The following is a 15,297-nucleotide window of genomic DNA, read 5'->3' as shown; positions in this document are numbered from 1 at the left end:
TGTTTCTAATTTGTAAGTGAAGACCTAAGTACAATACAACGGAATATATAATGTCCTGCTGCAAGTCATAAGGAAGCTAGAGTCCCGGCCTCCAATAGCCATTATTATATAAATAGCAATTAATATATAAGGAGCAATAATTTTAGAAATCATAGCCTAGCCACAAATAATTTAAAAATACATGACTTTCAGTGCATGACCCAGTAAAGCAAGAAGAAAACCAGCCTGAAGTCCACGCCCAACTCTGCCATTTATCAGCTGTCAGCACCACCTCTCTTCATCTATAGGCAGCTAGGTGGTGTAGTGAATATAGCACTAGGCCCTGAAGTCAGGAAGACCTGAGTTCAAATTTCACTTCAGAAGCCAATCCAGGTCTTTAAAAGGCAGCTACAGAAGATGGAAAACAAGGACAGAATGAAGGATGGAAATAAAAACATTAGCCATAGTCACAGATCAGGAGAGCTAAAACTCCAGATCAGCTGAGGATGACCAGCAACACTAAGAAAATACTGGAGAAAATAACACTAAGAAAATAAGAAAAAGTGGAGGAGAGGAAAGAGGGGAATGGATTGACACGGATCCTAGATTTTAGAAAAGCAGATTTCAAAGTGCTCAGAGTTAGGATTCCACAGACTGAACTTCCAAAGGGGAAGTCAGCTCAGAAAGGATGGATAGGGAGTTCTCAATAATCAATTCTGAAGATATAAAGAATAATTCTAACAATGAATAAAAAAGGGATATGTCTAAAGAGACCAGAGTGAATGCACAGGGAACTCACCGGCCAGCCCAGAATTTTAAAAGACACACAAAGCAGACAGAAGCTGGGACAGACCATGGATACAAAAGAATGGAACCGTTCTGAAAGACAAATGTTAGGAATGTTCAAACTCAGAATAAGGAAAGCTTAAGTACAAAAGGGCTTGAGGATTTGGGTTGGGGTTTTTTGGTTGTTTTAAAAAAACAATACTGGGAAAACTCAAGGATCAGAAAAGTGATAGGGCCACTGTTCAGAAGAGTAAGGTAATGATAACTCATGACTTGGCAAGAAGTAGCTATGCAACTCATTTTGCTTCTTGGTTTCTCTAGCAAAGTGAACAAACATCAGACCAGAAAGAATCAAATAAAAATTCCTAATTAGGAATTTATAGCCAAGACAAATAAGGAAATAATAAGAAAATACAAAGACACTTTGGATGAGTTTAAATCATCAAGCTGAGATGAACTACATCCTTAGGTAGTGAAAAAAAAGGGAAGATATGAATAGCAAGTCACTAGTAGTGAAACCTGAAAATGGTGGAGAACAGGAGAGACAAAACAAAGCTTTAATTTTTAAAAAACATAACAGTATAGAACTTTTTAAAAAAGAGAACAGTATGGATAAAGCACCGGTACTGGATTCAGGAGGAACTGAGTTCAAATCTGAACTCAGACACTTGACACTTACTAGCTGTGTGACCCTGGGCAAGTCACTTAACCCTCATTGCCCTGCAAAACAAACAAACAAAAACCCAAAAACAATAGAACAGTATACAACATAGACCAATGAGCTTGACCTCCCTTCTTACCAAAATTCTAGAATTTATTACTAAAGAGATGGTTCGTAAGAGGCTAGAAAACAAAGCAGCAATCATACAGAGCTAGCATACCTTCATCAAGAACAGACTAGGTTAAATTTATTCCCTTTTATGAGATGGTCTCTAGACTTGTAGATAAAGGGAATGCTAAATAGTTTCCCAGATTTTGTCAACACATTGAGCATTTTTCATATTATTCTTTTGGAAAAGAAGGAGAGCGGAGGGCTAGACAACAGTGTAATCAAATGGACTACACAAAATTGGCTGAATGATTATGCACAAAGATAAAAGCTCATGAAATCTTCAGATTACACAAAGTTGGGAAAGAACAGTAACAAAATGAGGGTGGAAACACAATGCAAAAGTTCTTGACAAATCTAATGAAATGAAATTTAAAGGAATAAATGTAAAGTATTATCCTCAAGTTTAAAAAAAATCAACCTCATAAATATTAAGATAGGAAAGGTATAGAAATAGAGAAGTTCATCAGGAAAAGATCTAATAGTCTTAATAGACTACAAGCTCATGAGGAGTCAACAAAGAGTGTGTTGTAGTAGCAAAGGAAGCTAATAATCTTGAGATGAATTGAGAGAGCCACAATGTCTAGGCATAGGAAGGAAAATCCACATGTACTCTGTCCTGACCAATTCACATCAGGAGTCCTGTGCTTAGATTTAGGTACCACATTTTACAAAGGACAGTAATAAGATGAAGAAAGAAATCAGGGTGGTAAAATGCCTCATGTAGGCCATATGAGGATTTGAAGGGACAGGAGATATTTAGCCTGGAAAAAAAACGATAGCTATTTTTCCTGTATGTTGTAGAAAAAGATTATTTTCCAGGTTAAATGGTTGTTGAGGTTCTTTACAATTCTGAAATTTGGTGATTCTAAGATTCTTTCCCATTGTCAGTCAGCTCCTCTGTTGAATTTTTGTGATTCTTTCTTAAAAGCTGTTCGTCTGTATTGATATCTGAATTTAGAAAAAGTCAGTTCAACTATTAATAAAGGAGTTTATTTCTACTAGCATCCATGAAGAAATTTGGGTTTTGCCCCAATTTCTGATTAATCTGCTACGTGAAGAGGAAATGTGAAGCACTTAAATTGCATTTCACCTTTAGGGGAATAGGCTCATACCTGGTCAATAACTTACTTAAATACAGTTGGATCAATGTTACAAGTAAGAATTTGGGTTCCAAACATCCTGCAAAGGTCTTGGCTCCCCAGGCTGAATATAGTAAGGCCTTTTCTTATTTCCCCAGTTTCTTTAGATTTAAACCATGTAGAACTCAGGAGGAACAAAAGAACTTAAATTCTAACTCCAAAAGGAGAGTGGAGGTAGGGGTGGGGAGCACTGAGAATTTACTCATCAACAAACACAGAGACAGAAAATTAAGTATACTGATTCTTCAAAAAAGAAATAATTCATATTCCAATATTAAACTGAAAAATATACTTACTTGAGAAAAGTCAAGCTCTCTCTCCTCACTAGTCTGAGGACTGCTACTTGCACAGGAAATGCAGTCTGATATTTCCACAGCATTCTCATCTTCTCCAAATTCAGGACATTCATTACCAACATCTTCTTTACTATCACTATCATTCTCCCAGTCAATGAATCGAGGCTCACCTGACAACACAAATTACATTAAATTACAATGAACTGTAACTCTACCCCATAAATATCCACACAGATTTTATTCAACTCTGAGGAATGAGCTAAAGTAGTAATTTCCTATAACACCAATGAACACAGCATGGAAAAAGAGCTGGCCTAGAATCAAGAGGACACAGGTTCAAGCACTGCTTTTACTGAATACTGGCTGTGTAACCTTGGACAAATCACTACAGCTCTCAGTGATCCAGGCAATTCAAATGATCTAAGATGCTGATATAGACCCACAGAAGTAATTTTCTAAGAGTTCTCTACTCCAAAGAAATCACAGATGTAGTAAGTGAAGTCTAACTGGGCATGATCTTTGCAAAACTTCCTTAAATTAAAACTAGATATTTAATCTTTCAAATAACACGTAAGTCACTCAAACATGACAAAAAGTATTCAGAAGCTACTTAAGAATACTCAAGACACTTGCCACAGAACAAAAACAAGGTGAAATAGGGGAAGAAGCTATGTGTCAAGAGTCATAATAGGGGTCAACACACATACCCTGAGTCACCCCATGTGGCACACAGCCAAGACTGAGAAGTAGTAGGGAAAGAATGCTGAACTTGGAGTTACAAGACTAGAATTTGAATCTTTACTCTGCCATTTACTCCCTGAGTAATCTGGGGCAAGTCACTTAATTTCTATAAGCCTCAATTTGTTCATCTGTTAAATGAAGGGGTTGGAACAGATGACTTTTATGGTTATGATCCCAAATCTTCCCAAGTTTCTTCTAAGACAGGAAAACCTCAATTGCTATTTTCTTTCCATAGAATATCCTAAAGGAATTCAGAAAACCTAAATAAAACATATAATCTATTGATCAGTTAATCAAAGGATATTTGGGAACAGGGGTTTCCAAAAGGAAAGACACAAATTATCAACAACTGCATGAAAAAGTATTTAAACTGAGAAATGTAACTCCAATTTACATACCTGAAAATGTCAAAGATCACTTTTAAAACTGCAAATTACAATGTGAGTGCTATTACAGAAAAACAAACATGATATTACATTGATGCTGAAAATGTAAAATTCAATTTTGTTTTGAAACAGCAAAATCTGGCAAATGATTAGATATGTAAGGTAAAGGAGAATGAGGAAACTAAGTATAACACCAAAGCTGCAAGCCCAGGTCTGGGGTTTGGTGAGGGGTAAGTGACAATAGGCCAAGGGAGTGAGGTATTTGAGAGTGATGATAGTATGGAGTTAAGATGGTTAACTATATGGTTGAGACTAGGAAGGGAGAAAAATGAAGTTGGGATTAGAATAATGGCCTAAGAAACTACAGAAGGGATGGAACCACTGGAAGTCATAAGAGTGAAGAATATTTTAAGAAGGATAAGACATAGTGACAGATGAAATGATTGGAGGATATGATCACAAAGAAGATCAAAGTTTTTGATTAAGGAATTGGAAAACTTGTGATTAATGGTGAAATCCATGGTGTGATCATTTTGTATATGGCTGAAGTAGAGTGAAGGAGCAAGTCATGGATTTAAGGAGACTGAGGAAATGGGAAATTAAGGAGTTTAAAAGCGCATCAACATAGTTGTTGAAGTCTCCTAGTGTAAGGCAGAAATTGGGGAGGAGAAGAGAATGGTGAAGCAAGGGCTAAACTCCCCAAGAAAAGAGGGAAAATAAGCAAAGGACCCAGAAGAACAGTCACCATGACCTGAATAGTGTAGATAATTGTTATAATCTATTAATTTCAAAGAAGAATATATTTCACATGGAGAGATAGCATGGTGTAGTGGATAAAGATCCGGCCTTAAGAGACAGGAGAATCAGACTTTAAATCTTGCCTCTGATAAGTCTGACCATGGGCAAATCACTTAATTTATCAGTTCTCTAGGTACCTCTCTAAGACTACTGTTACTGGTGAGAGGAAGTTTCTGGCTTTTCCAGAAAAATAAAATTGACTCTTTTAAGTAGCAAAATGCACTTTAGTCATTTTTTACTGAATCCAAAAAACGTAACTATATACTTTGTTAAGGATAAGAAAGTATACTGAACATGATTTAACCTTTTCCTGATGAGTTGGGGGTCAATATCATGGCCCTCAATTATTAGTCTTTACAGTAAGATAGTAGTTTTTCCTGAATTTTCTTTTGCTATCTTCTCTTACTTGTTCAATCAGTACCTCTATACTGTTTCAGCTCTCCACCATTCTGATGTGCTGCCTCAAAAGTACTAAATTTAAGAAACCAGAAAATCAAGGTTGCTAACACTGTGAAAATTACAAAACAATAAAAGTCTGAGTGATGGCCTTAGGCATACTACCTGAAGTACATAATTATTTCAACAGTCTCTTTTGCTTACTTTCTAGTTCTTGGCTGTGCTCCAAGAAAGCTGAGGTTGCAGGTTCCCAAGTATCTATCTCCTAGGCAAATGAGAAACTACCCAATATTTCTGATAGTTTTGTTGTCATTTAAAGTTGTCTGCATTTACATAGCTGTGACAGTAGAGTGTATCTTTCTTTTGCTTCTGCTTTGCTCATTGTATTATTTCATATAAATCTCATATTTCAATGAATTTTTCATATTCATTGTGACTTACAGCATCATTTTCTCCCTAATCACCGTCATTCTTCTTATTCTAACTGTATCTGTTTTATCTATATAAAAGCTTTTTATTTTTTATTTATTTATTTATTTATTTTTGGGTAGGCAATGGGAGTTAAGTGACTTGCCCAGGGTCACACAGCTATTAAATGTCAAGTATCTGAGGCTGGATTTGAACTCAGGTACTCCTGAATTCAGGGCCAGTGCTTTAACCACTGCGCCATCTAGCTGCCTCCAAAGCTTTTTATTTTTATATAGTCTATTTTGTCTTTTATAATATGATCCATCACAGCTGATGACAAATTCATCCCTTATCCACATCTATGAGAGAGAGTTGGTGGAACAGGGAAGAGAAAAGCAATATAGCTTAGTGCTATAGTTAGAGACAGGAAGGCCTGGTTTCAAATCCTGCCTCTGACACTTTTAAGATTAGGTTATAGTGAAGGGCAGAGCCAAGATGGCGGAGAGGAAGCAGCAAGCTGCCTGAGCTCTCCTTCTGTTCCCTCAAAACGAACATTAAATCAAGCCTCTGGACGGATTCTGAAACTACAGAACCTGCAAAGAGACAGAGAGACACAGTCCTCCAACCAGAGATAATTTAGAAGACTTCAGGAAAAGGTCGGTCTGACTCGGGCAAAAGGGAGGCCCAGCGCAGGGCAGCAACCCAGCGCCGAGGGGGTCAGGGCAAGTCAGCAGGAGCTGCGGGCCACAGCCAAACAACTGAGGCCCCTGGAACCTGGTTCAAAAATCTGGTGGCCAAGAAGAACAGTGGAAAAACCTACCTGAACCAGCCAAGAGGGCCACGAACGGGTCAGGCAGGATCAGACGCTGCCGTCCAGCGCCTGGCTGGCCGAGCACAATCAGACAGGAAGTGCAGGGTTGGGGATCTCCACACACCATAAAGGCCTCAGAGTAAAAACCCGGTCACACAGCACCTATACCCCTGCACAAGAAGCCCAAAACAGAGTCCCTGGTGCCCCCAGAGCAGACCTCAGCTTAAAAAATAAATAGATAAGCTGCAATAATGAGTAAGAAGCAAAAAAGAGCCCTCTCCATTGAGAGCTTCTGTATCAATAGGGAAGAAGCCAACACAAACTCAGATGAGGACAATAGCCTCAAATTGCCTACATCTGAAGTCTCACGAGGGAAGGTGAATTGGTCTCAAGAACAAAAAGCCTTCCTGGAAGAGCTCAAAAAGGATTTTAAAAATCAATTGCGCGAGGTAGAAGAAAAAATGGGGAGAGAAATGAAAGCAAAACAAGAAAACTATGAAAAAAGAATCAGTAGCTTGGAAAAGGAAGCACATAATTTCACTGAAGAAAACAAAGCCTTAAAAAATTCATTTGGCCAAATGGGAAAAAAGGTGCATAATCTCACTGAAGAAAACAATGCCTTAAAAATTAAAGTGGGACAGTTGGAAGATAAGGAATCCATGAGATACCAGGAGTCAGTCAAGCAGAATAAAAAAAATGAAAAAATAGAAGAAAATGTGAAATACCTCATTGGAAAGACAACTGATCTGGAAAACAGATCGAGGAGAGACAATTTGAGAATCATTGGACTGCCTGAAAGCCATGACCAGAAAAAGAATCTAGACACCATATTCCAGGAAATTATTAAGGAGAACTGCCCTGATATCATAGAATCAGAGGATAAAATCATCTTTGAAAGAATCCACCGATCACCTCCTGAAAGAGACCCCAAAAGGAAAACTCCAAGGAATATTGTAGCCAAATTCCAGAATTATCAGGTGAAGGAGAAAATACTCCAAGCAGCCAGAAAGAAGCAATTTAAATATCATGAAGCCACAGTCAGGATTGCTCAGGACCTGGCAGCTTCAACATTAAAGGACCGCAAGGCTTGGAATATGATATTCCGGAAGGCAAAGGAGCTTGGATTGCAGCTGAGAATCTATTACCCAGCAAAAATGTGCATTTTCTTTCAGGGGAAAAGATGGACATTTAATGACATTGGGGACTTTCAATCTTTCCTGGTGAAAAGTCCAGAACTGAATAGAAAATTCGATCTCAGCATACAAGACTCAAGAGAAGTTTAAAAAGGTAAACAGAGGAGGAAAAAAAAAGGTTACCCCATTAGGTTAAACTGTTTATATCCCTACACAAGAAGATAATACTCATAACTCTTAAGAAATGTAAATGTATTTGGGCAGAGAGAAAGACTTTACATAGAGGGTATAAAATATAAATTGTCTTTGATGTGATGATACAAAAGAATTAAGTGGCTAAAAAGGGAGTCTATGGGGAGGAGAGGAAAGAGAAGGTGGAATGGGATGAATTATATCATATGAAGAGGTGGAAAAAAAACCTATTACAATAGAGGGAAAGAAAGGAGGGGGGAACATTGTTTCAACCCTATTCTCATTAGATTTGACTCAAAGAGGGAATAACATATACGTTCATTGGGATAAAGAAACTTAACTCATTCTTTAGGGACGCAAAAGGGGAAGGGAAAGGGGGGGACTGATAGAAGGGAGGACAAAAGCAAGGGAGAAAAGGGTAAAGAAAAGAGAGGGGGGTGATAAAAAGGGAGGGCAGATCGGGGGAGGCAGGGGTAAGAAGTAAAATGTCGGTGAGGAGGAATAGGGTGAAAGAAGGTGGGAAAAGTACAAAGGGGGTAAATAGAATGGAGGGGAATAGACAGTCAGTAATAATAACTTCAAATGTGAATGGGATGAACTCTGCTATAAAACGGAAGCGAATTGCAGAGTGAATTAAAAACCAGAACCCTACAATATGCTGTTTACAAGAAACACATCTGAAGCAGAGAGATATACACAGAGTAAAGGTAAAAGGCTGGAGCAGAATATATCATGCTTCAGCTAAAGTAAAAAAGGCAGGGGTAGCAATCCTTATCTCAGACAAAGTGCAAGCAAAAATAGATCTCATTAAAAGAGATAAGGAAGGAAATTACATCTTACTTAAAGGTACTATAGATAATGAAGTAATATCAATATTAAATATGTATGCGCCAAGTGGTATAGCATCCAAGTTCTTAGAGGAGAAGTTAACTGACTTACAAGAGGAATTAGACAGTAATACTATACTAGTGGGGGATCTGAATCTCCCCCTCTCAGAATTAGATAAATCTAGCCAAAAAATAAATAAGAAAGAAGTGAAAGAGGTGAATAGATTACTAAAAAAGTTAGACATGATAGATGTCTGGAGAAAATTGAATGGGGATAGAAAGGAACATACCTTTTTCTCAGCAGTACATGGCACATTTTAAAAAACTGACCATGTATTAGGGCACAAAAACATCATAGTCAAATGTAGAAAGGCAGAAATAGCAAATGCATCCTTCTCAGATCATGATGCAATAAAAATTACATGTAAGAAAGAGCCAGGGAAAAGTAGAATGAAAATCAATTGGAAACTAAATAATTTCATTCTAAAGAATGAATGGACCAAACAAGAAATCATAGAAACAATCAATAACTTTATCCAAGAGAATGACAATAATGAGACAACATACCAAAATCTATGGGATGCAGCCAAAGCAGTGCTTAGGGGAAAATTTATAGCTCTAAATGCTTACATGAATAAAAAAGAGAAAGAGGAGATTAATGAATTGGGCATGCAACTTAAAAAGCTAGAAAAAGAACAAATTAGAAATCCCCAATTAGACACTAAATTAGAGATCCTGAAAATTAAAGGAGAAATTAATAAGATTGAAAGCAAAAAAACTATAGAATTAATCAATAAAACTAAGAGCTGGTTTTATGAAAAAACCAATAAAATAGATAAAATATTGGTTAATTTGATTAAAATAAAGAAAGAAGAAAACCAAATTACCAGTATCAAGAATGAAAAGGGTGATGTTACCACCAATGAAGTGGAAATTAAATCAATAATTAGGAATTATTTTGCCCAACTGTATGCCAATAAATTTGACAATCTAAATGAAATGGATGAATATTTACAAAAATACAAACTGCCCAGGTTAACTGAAGAAGAAGTAAAATCCTTAAATAAACCCATATTAGAAAAAGAAATTGAACAAGCCATTAATGAACTCCCTAAGAAAAAATTCCCAGGGCCAGATGGGTTTACGGGTGAATTTTACCAAACATTTAAAGAACAATTAATTCCAATATTATACAAATTATTTGGAAAAACAGGTGAAGAAGGAGTTCTACCAAATTCGTTTTATGACACAAATATGGTGGTGATACCAAAACCAGGCAAAGCAAAAACAGAGAAAGAAAATTATAGACCAATTTCCCTAATGAATATTGATGCTAAAATCTTAAATAAGATATTAGCAAGGAGATTACAGCAAGTGATCACCAGGATAATACACTATGACCAGGTGGGATTTATACCAGGAATGCAGGGCTGGTTCAACATTAGGAAAACTATTAACATAATCAACCACATCAATAAGAAAACTAACCAAATTCATATGATTATCTCAATAGATGCAGAGAAAGCTTTTGACAAAGTACAGCACCCATTCCTAATAAAAAAAAAAAGAGAGTTTAGGAATAGGGGGAGCTTTCCTTAGAATAATAAACAGTATCTACCTAAAGCCATCAGCAAGTATTTTATGCAATGGAGATAAATTAGAGGCCTTCCCAATAAGATCAGGGGTGAAACAGGGATGTCCATTATCACCCCTATTATTTAATATGGTCCTAGAAATGTTAGCTTTAGCAATCAGAGAAGAGAAAGGAATTAAAGGAATTAGAATAGGCAAGGAGGAAACAAAACTATCACTCTTTGCAGATGATATGATGGTATACTTAAGGAATCCTCGAGAATCAAGTCAAAAATTACTTGAAACAATTAACAACTTTAGCAAAGTAGCAGGATATAAAATAAATCCACATAAATCATCAGCATTTCTATACATGACCAACAAGGAATTGGAAGTTGAGGGGGTGCCCATCAATTGGGGAATGGCTGGACAAGTTGTGGTATATGAATACAATGGAATACTATTGTGCTGTAAGAAATGATGAGCAGGAAGAGTTCAGAGAAACCTGGAGGGTCTTACATGAGCTGATGATGAGTGAGATGAGCAGAACCAGAAGAACATTGTACACAGTATCATCAACATTGAGTGTTGACCTACTGTGATGGACTATATTCTTCTCACCAATGCAATGGTACAGAAGAGTTCCAGGGAACTCATGATAGAAGAGGATCTCCAAATCCAAGAAAAAAAAAGAAAGAAAGAACTGTGGAGTATAGATGCTGATTGAACCATATTAATTTCTTTTGTTTTGGGTGCTGTTGTTTTTTTTTTTCTCTTTTGAGGTTTTGCATCACTGCTCTGATTCTTTCTCTTGTAACAGGATTAATGCAGAAATAGGATTAATGTTATTATGTGTATATATATGTGTGTGTATATATATATCTATATGTATATGTATAGATATATATAGATATAACCTATATCAGATTACCTGCTGTCTAGGGGAGGGGGGAGGGAGGGGAGGGAGGGAGGGAGAAAAATCTGAAATTGTAAAGCATGTATAAACAAAAGTTGAGAACTATCTTTACATGTAACGGAAAAAATAAAATATCTCAAAAAAAAAAAATAAAAAAATAAAAAAAAAAATAAAAAAAAAAAAAATAAATTATTATGTGTATATATATATATATATATATGTATATGTATAGAGATATATAGATATAACCTATATCAGATTACCTGCTGTCTAGGGGAGGGGGGAGGGAGGGGAGGGAGGGGAGGGAGGGAGAAAAATCTGAAATTGTAAAGCATGTATAAACAAAAGTTGAGAACTATCTTTACATGTAACGGAAAAAATAAAATACCTCATACATTAAAAAAAAAAAAAGAGAGAAAGAGAAATTCCATTTAAAGTAACGGTAGATAATATGAAATACTTGGGAGTCTACTTGCCAAGACAAACCCAGGAACTCTATGAACACAACTACCAAACACTCTTCACACAAATCAAATCAGATCTAAATAATTGGAAAGATATCAATTGCTCATGGATAGGCAGAGCTAATATAGTAAAAATGACAATACTGCCTAAATTAATTTACTTATTCAGTGCCATACCAATCAGACTACCTAAAAATTATTTTATAGAGCTAGAAAGAATAATAACAAAATTCATCTGGAAAAACAAAAAATCAAGAATATCCAGGGAAATAATGAAAAAAAATTCACAGGAAGGTGGGTTAGCAGTACCAAACCTGGAGCTCTACTATAAAGTAGCAGTCATCAAAACTATATGGTACTGGCTAGAAAATAGAGTGGTAGATCAATGGAATAGGCTAGACTCAGGAAATGCAGTAGTAAATGACACCAGTAATGTAGTATTTGATAAACCCAAAGACTCCAACTTCTGGGATAGGAACTCAGTATTTGACAAAAACTGCTGGGAAAACTGGAAGATAGTATGGCAGAAATTAGGCATAGACCAACATCTCACACCTTATACTAAAATAAGGTCAAAATGGATACACAATTTAGACATAAGAGGTAATACCATAGGTAAATTAGGAGAGAAAGGAATAGTCTACCTTTCAGATCTTTGGAAAGGAAAACAGTTTACAACCAAACAAGAGATAGAGTATATTATAAAATGCAAAGTGGATGATTTTGATTACATTAAATTAAAAAATTTTTGTACAAACAGAAGCAATGCATCCAAAATTGGAAGGGAGGCAGAAAGCTGGGAAACAATTTTTGAGGCCAGTACTTCTGATAAAGGCCTCATCTCTAAAATATATAGGGAACTAAATCAAATTTATAAGAACCCAAGTCATTCCCCAATTGAGAAATGGTCAAAGGATATGAACAGGCAGTTTTCTGATGAAGAAACCAAAGCTATCTATTCCCATATGAAAAAATGCTCTAAATCTCTAATGATTAGAGAGATGCAAATAAAAACAACTCTGAGGTACCACCTGACACCTATCAGATTGGCTAAAATGACAAAAAAGGAAAATAATAAATGTTGGAGAAGCTGTGGGAAAATTGGAACACTAATCCATTGTTGGTGGAGCTGTGAACTGATCCAACCATTCTGGAGAGTCATTTGGAATTATGCCCAAAGGGCTATAAAGCTGTGCATACCCTTTGACCCAGCAATACCACTTTTGGGTCTTTTTCCCAAAGAGATCATGGAAGGGGGAAAGGGACCCACATGTACAAAAATATTTATAGCTGCTCTTTTGTGGTGGCAAAGAATTGGAAGTTGAGGGGGTGCCCATCAATTGGGGAGTGGCTGGACAAGTTGTGGTATATGAATACAATGGAATACTATTGTGCTATGAGAAATGATGAGCAGGAGGAGTTCAGAGAAACCTGGAGGGTCTTGCGTGGGCTGATGATGAGTGAGATGAGCAGAACTAGAAGAACATTGTACACAGTAACATCAACATTAAGTGTTGATCTACTGTGATGGACTATATTCTTCTCACCAATGCAATGGCACAGAAGAATTCCAGGGAACTCGTGATGGAAGAGGATCTCCAAATCCAGGGGAAAAAAAAAAGAACTACAGAGTATAGATGCTAAATGAACCATACTATTTCTTTTGTTTTTGATGCTGTTGTTTTTTTTTCTATTTAGAGGTTATCCATCATTGCTCTGATTTTTTTTTCTCTTATAACATGACTAATGCAGAAATAGGATTGATGTTATTATGTGTGTGTGTATATATATATAAAACCTATATCAGATTACCTGCTGTCTAGGGGAGGGGGGAGGGAGGGGAGGGAGGGAGAAAAATCTGAAATTGTAAAGCTTGTATAAACAAAGGTTGAGAACTATCTTTACATGTAACGGAAAAAAAATAAAACTTTATTAATTAAAAAAAAAACCATTATCAGAATTAAACCAAGAAGTTCTTTCTTCTACCCATTAATTATTACATTATTTATCCAAAACACAAGTTAGTCAAACCATATCATATCATTATTATCAGTTCTGAAGAAAAAAATGCAACAGAACTTGAATTTCTTAAAAATCTATCAACTTACTTTCACTGCTGCTGTCATCCAAACCTAAGTTATTCCTAGTATGCTTCCTCTCTATGTGGGGAGTACGTCTTTTATGTTTCTGAGACTGACAAGGCATCTCTTTATCTTCTTCTGAGAGATCACTCCCACTGGAGCTCCATATGATGTCAGGTGGTCCCTTTGAAGCTTCAAATGGAGAAGCTACTATTTTCAGAAAACACAAAAGACATCAGAAAAAACATCAATCAAAATAAGCTGTTTGTTGATCAAAATTAATTACTTTATCAATGTCAGTTTATTAACAGCATGAATATTTAAGATTCAATTCAACAAATACTAAATGGCTAATATAAGCAATACACTCTCTAGGCTCTCAAAAATGAGATGCCTTATCAAGTCATCTGCCCAGTGCACCATGTACTACAAGAACAAAAAAACAAATAATTTCATGTAAGAGAAACAAAATAAGATGAGGGAGAACGGAAAAGCAGATTATAGAGTGAAAGAGCACAATAAAGTCTGGCTCCTCATGATTCCTCTTCAAAATTAGCAAAAGAAATGCAAAGAAACAAAGTTGTTAGAAATTCTTACATGAAAATCAATCCTCACCAAAATGTTGGTGCACAAACAAAAGAAGAGGAATGATAAAATAAAAATAGAAATATTAAAAAATAAGAAAAGAGAAAACACACCACAGGAAAAGAAAATCAACAAAGTAACAGCCTTAGCAGCATCAGAAATATAAGAAATCTCAAGAGCTAAAAATCAGACAAATGGAACAGACATATGGAAAAAGTAAAAGAACTAAAATCAGGCCCCGTCCCTGCCCCCCCCCCCAAAAAAAGCATAAAAGGAATTAAAGGAAGAACTGAGTTATAATTCTAGGGAGGAAAGGATGACAAAATTCTCCAAAATTAAAAATACTTCAAAGGATCTGATTCATCAGGATAGGTATTGCCTCTACCAATGTAAATTACAACCAAGTTAGCATTTGATAAATGCAAGATTACAAGATACTAGGAAATTAATCACTAATTAATAAAATTTATGGGGAAATGGATAGCAGTGGGGAAAAAAAATCTAATTTAAGATGATATTTCACATCATGTACTACAAAAATTCCAACTGTATGGGGGCAGCTAGGTGGGACAGTGAATAAAGCACTGGCCCTGGATTCAGGAGGACCTGAGTTTAAATCTGGCCTCAGACACTTGACACTTACTAGCTGTGTGACCCTGGGCAAGTCACTTAACCCTCATTGCCCCTCGAAAAACAAACAAAACCAACCACCCCCCAAAAAAAAATTCCAACTGTATCAATGATTTAAAACATAAAACCATTAGAAAATCTGAAGAAAAATAGCTAATATATTTATCTCAATTATGAACTAAAGAAAAAGAATAGAATCAAAAGATATCAGAGGGAAGGAGGGACAGGGCAAATAAGTTACTATTGTTATGACTTTATTAAGGGTTATCGTTTTTCCTTTTTATCAAAGTGCAAAATATTCCAAGTTTATGCACTGGAGAGATTT

The 15,297-nt window shown here is 36.1% G+C and overlaps 1 protein-coding gene across 2 annotated transcripts in view; it reads right to left on the bottom strand.

Annotated features, from left to right (window-relative positions):
• SPIDR (scaffold protein involved in DNA repair) overlaps window positions 1–15,297 on the bottom strand; it is a 591,441-nt gene that overhangs the window by 549,283 nt on the left and 26,861 nt on the right. The window contains exons 4-5 of one of the 2 annotated variants that reach the window (XM_043963245.1): window positions 13,785–13,967; window positions 3,033–3,202 (exon numbers count right to left, since the gene is read on the bottom strand). In XM_043963245.1, the coding sequence (XP_043819180.1) occupies window positions 3,033–3,202; window positions 13,785–13,967 (353 nt within the window). The remainder of the gene's footprint in view (window positions 1–3,032; window positions 3,203–13,784; window positions 13,968–15,297) is intronic. The other variant, XM_043963251.1, reaches the window with a different exon arrangement.

This window comes from Dromiciops gliroides, chromosome 1 (genome assembly GCF_019393635.1).
Source record: "Dromiciops gliroides isolate mDroGli1 chromosome 1, mDroGli1.pri, whole genome shotgun sequence".
NCBI classification, from domain to species: Eukaryota; Metazoa; Chordata; class Mammalia; order Microbiotheria; family Microbiotheriidae; genus Dromiciops; species Dromiciops gliroides.
The sequence above is the reverse complement of the archived record's forward strand: the minus strand, read 5'-3'. Positions and strand labels throughout refer to the sequence as shown.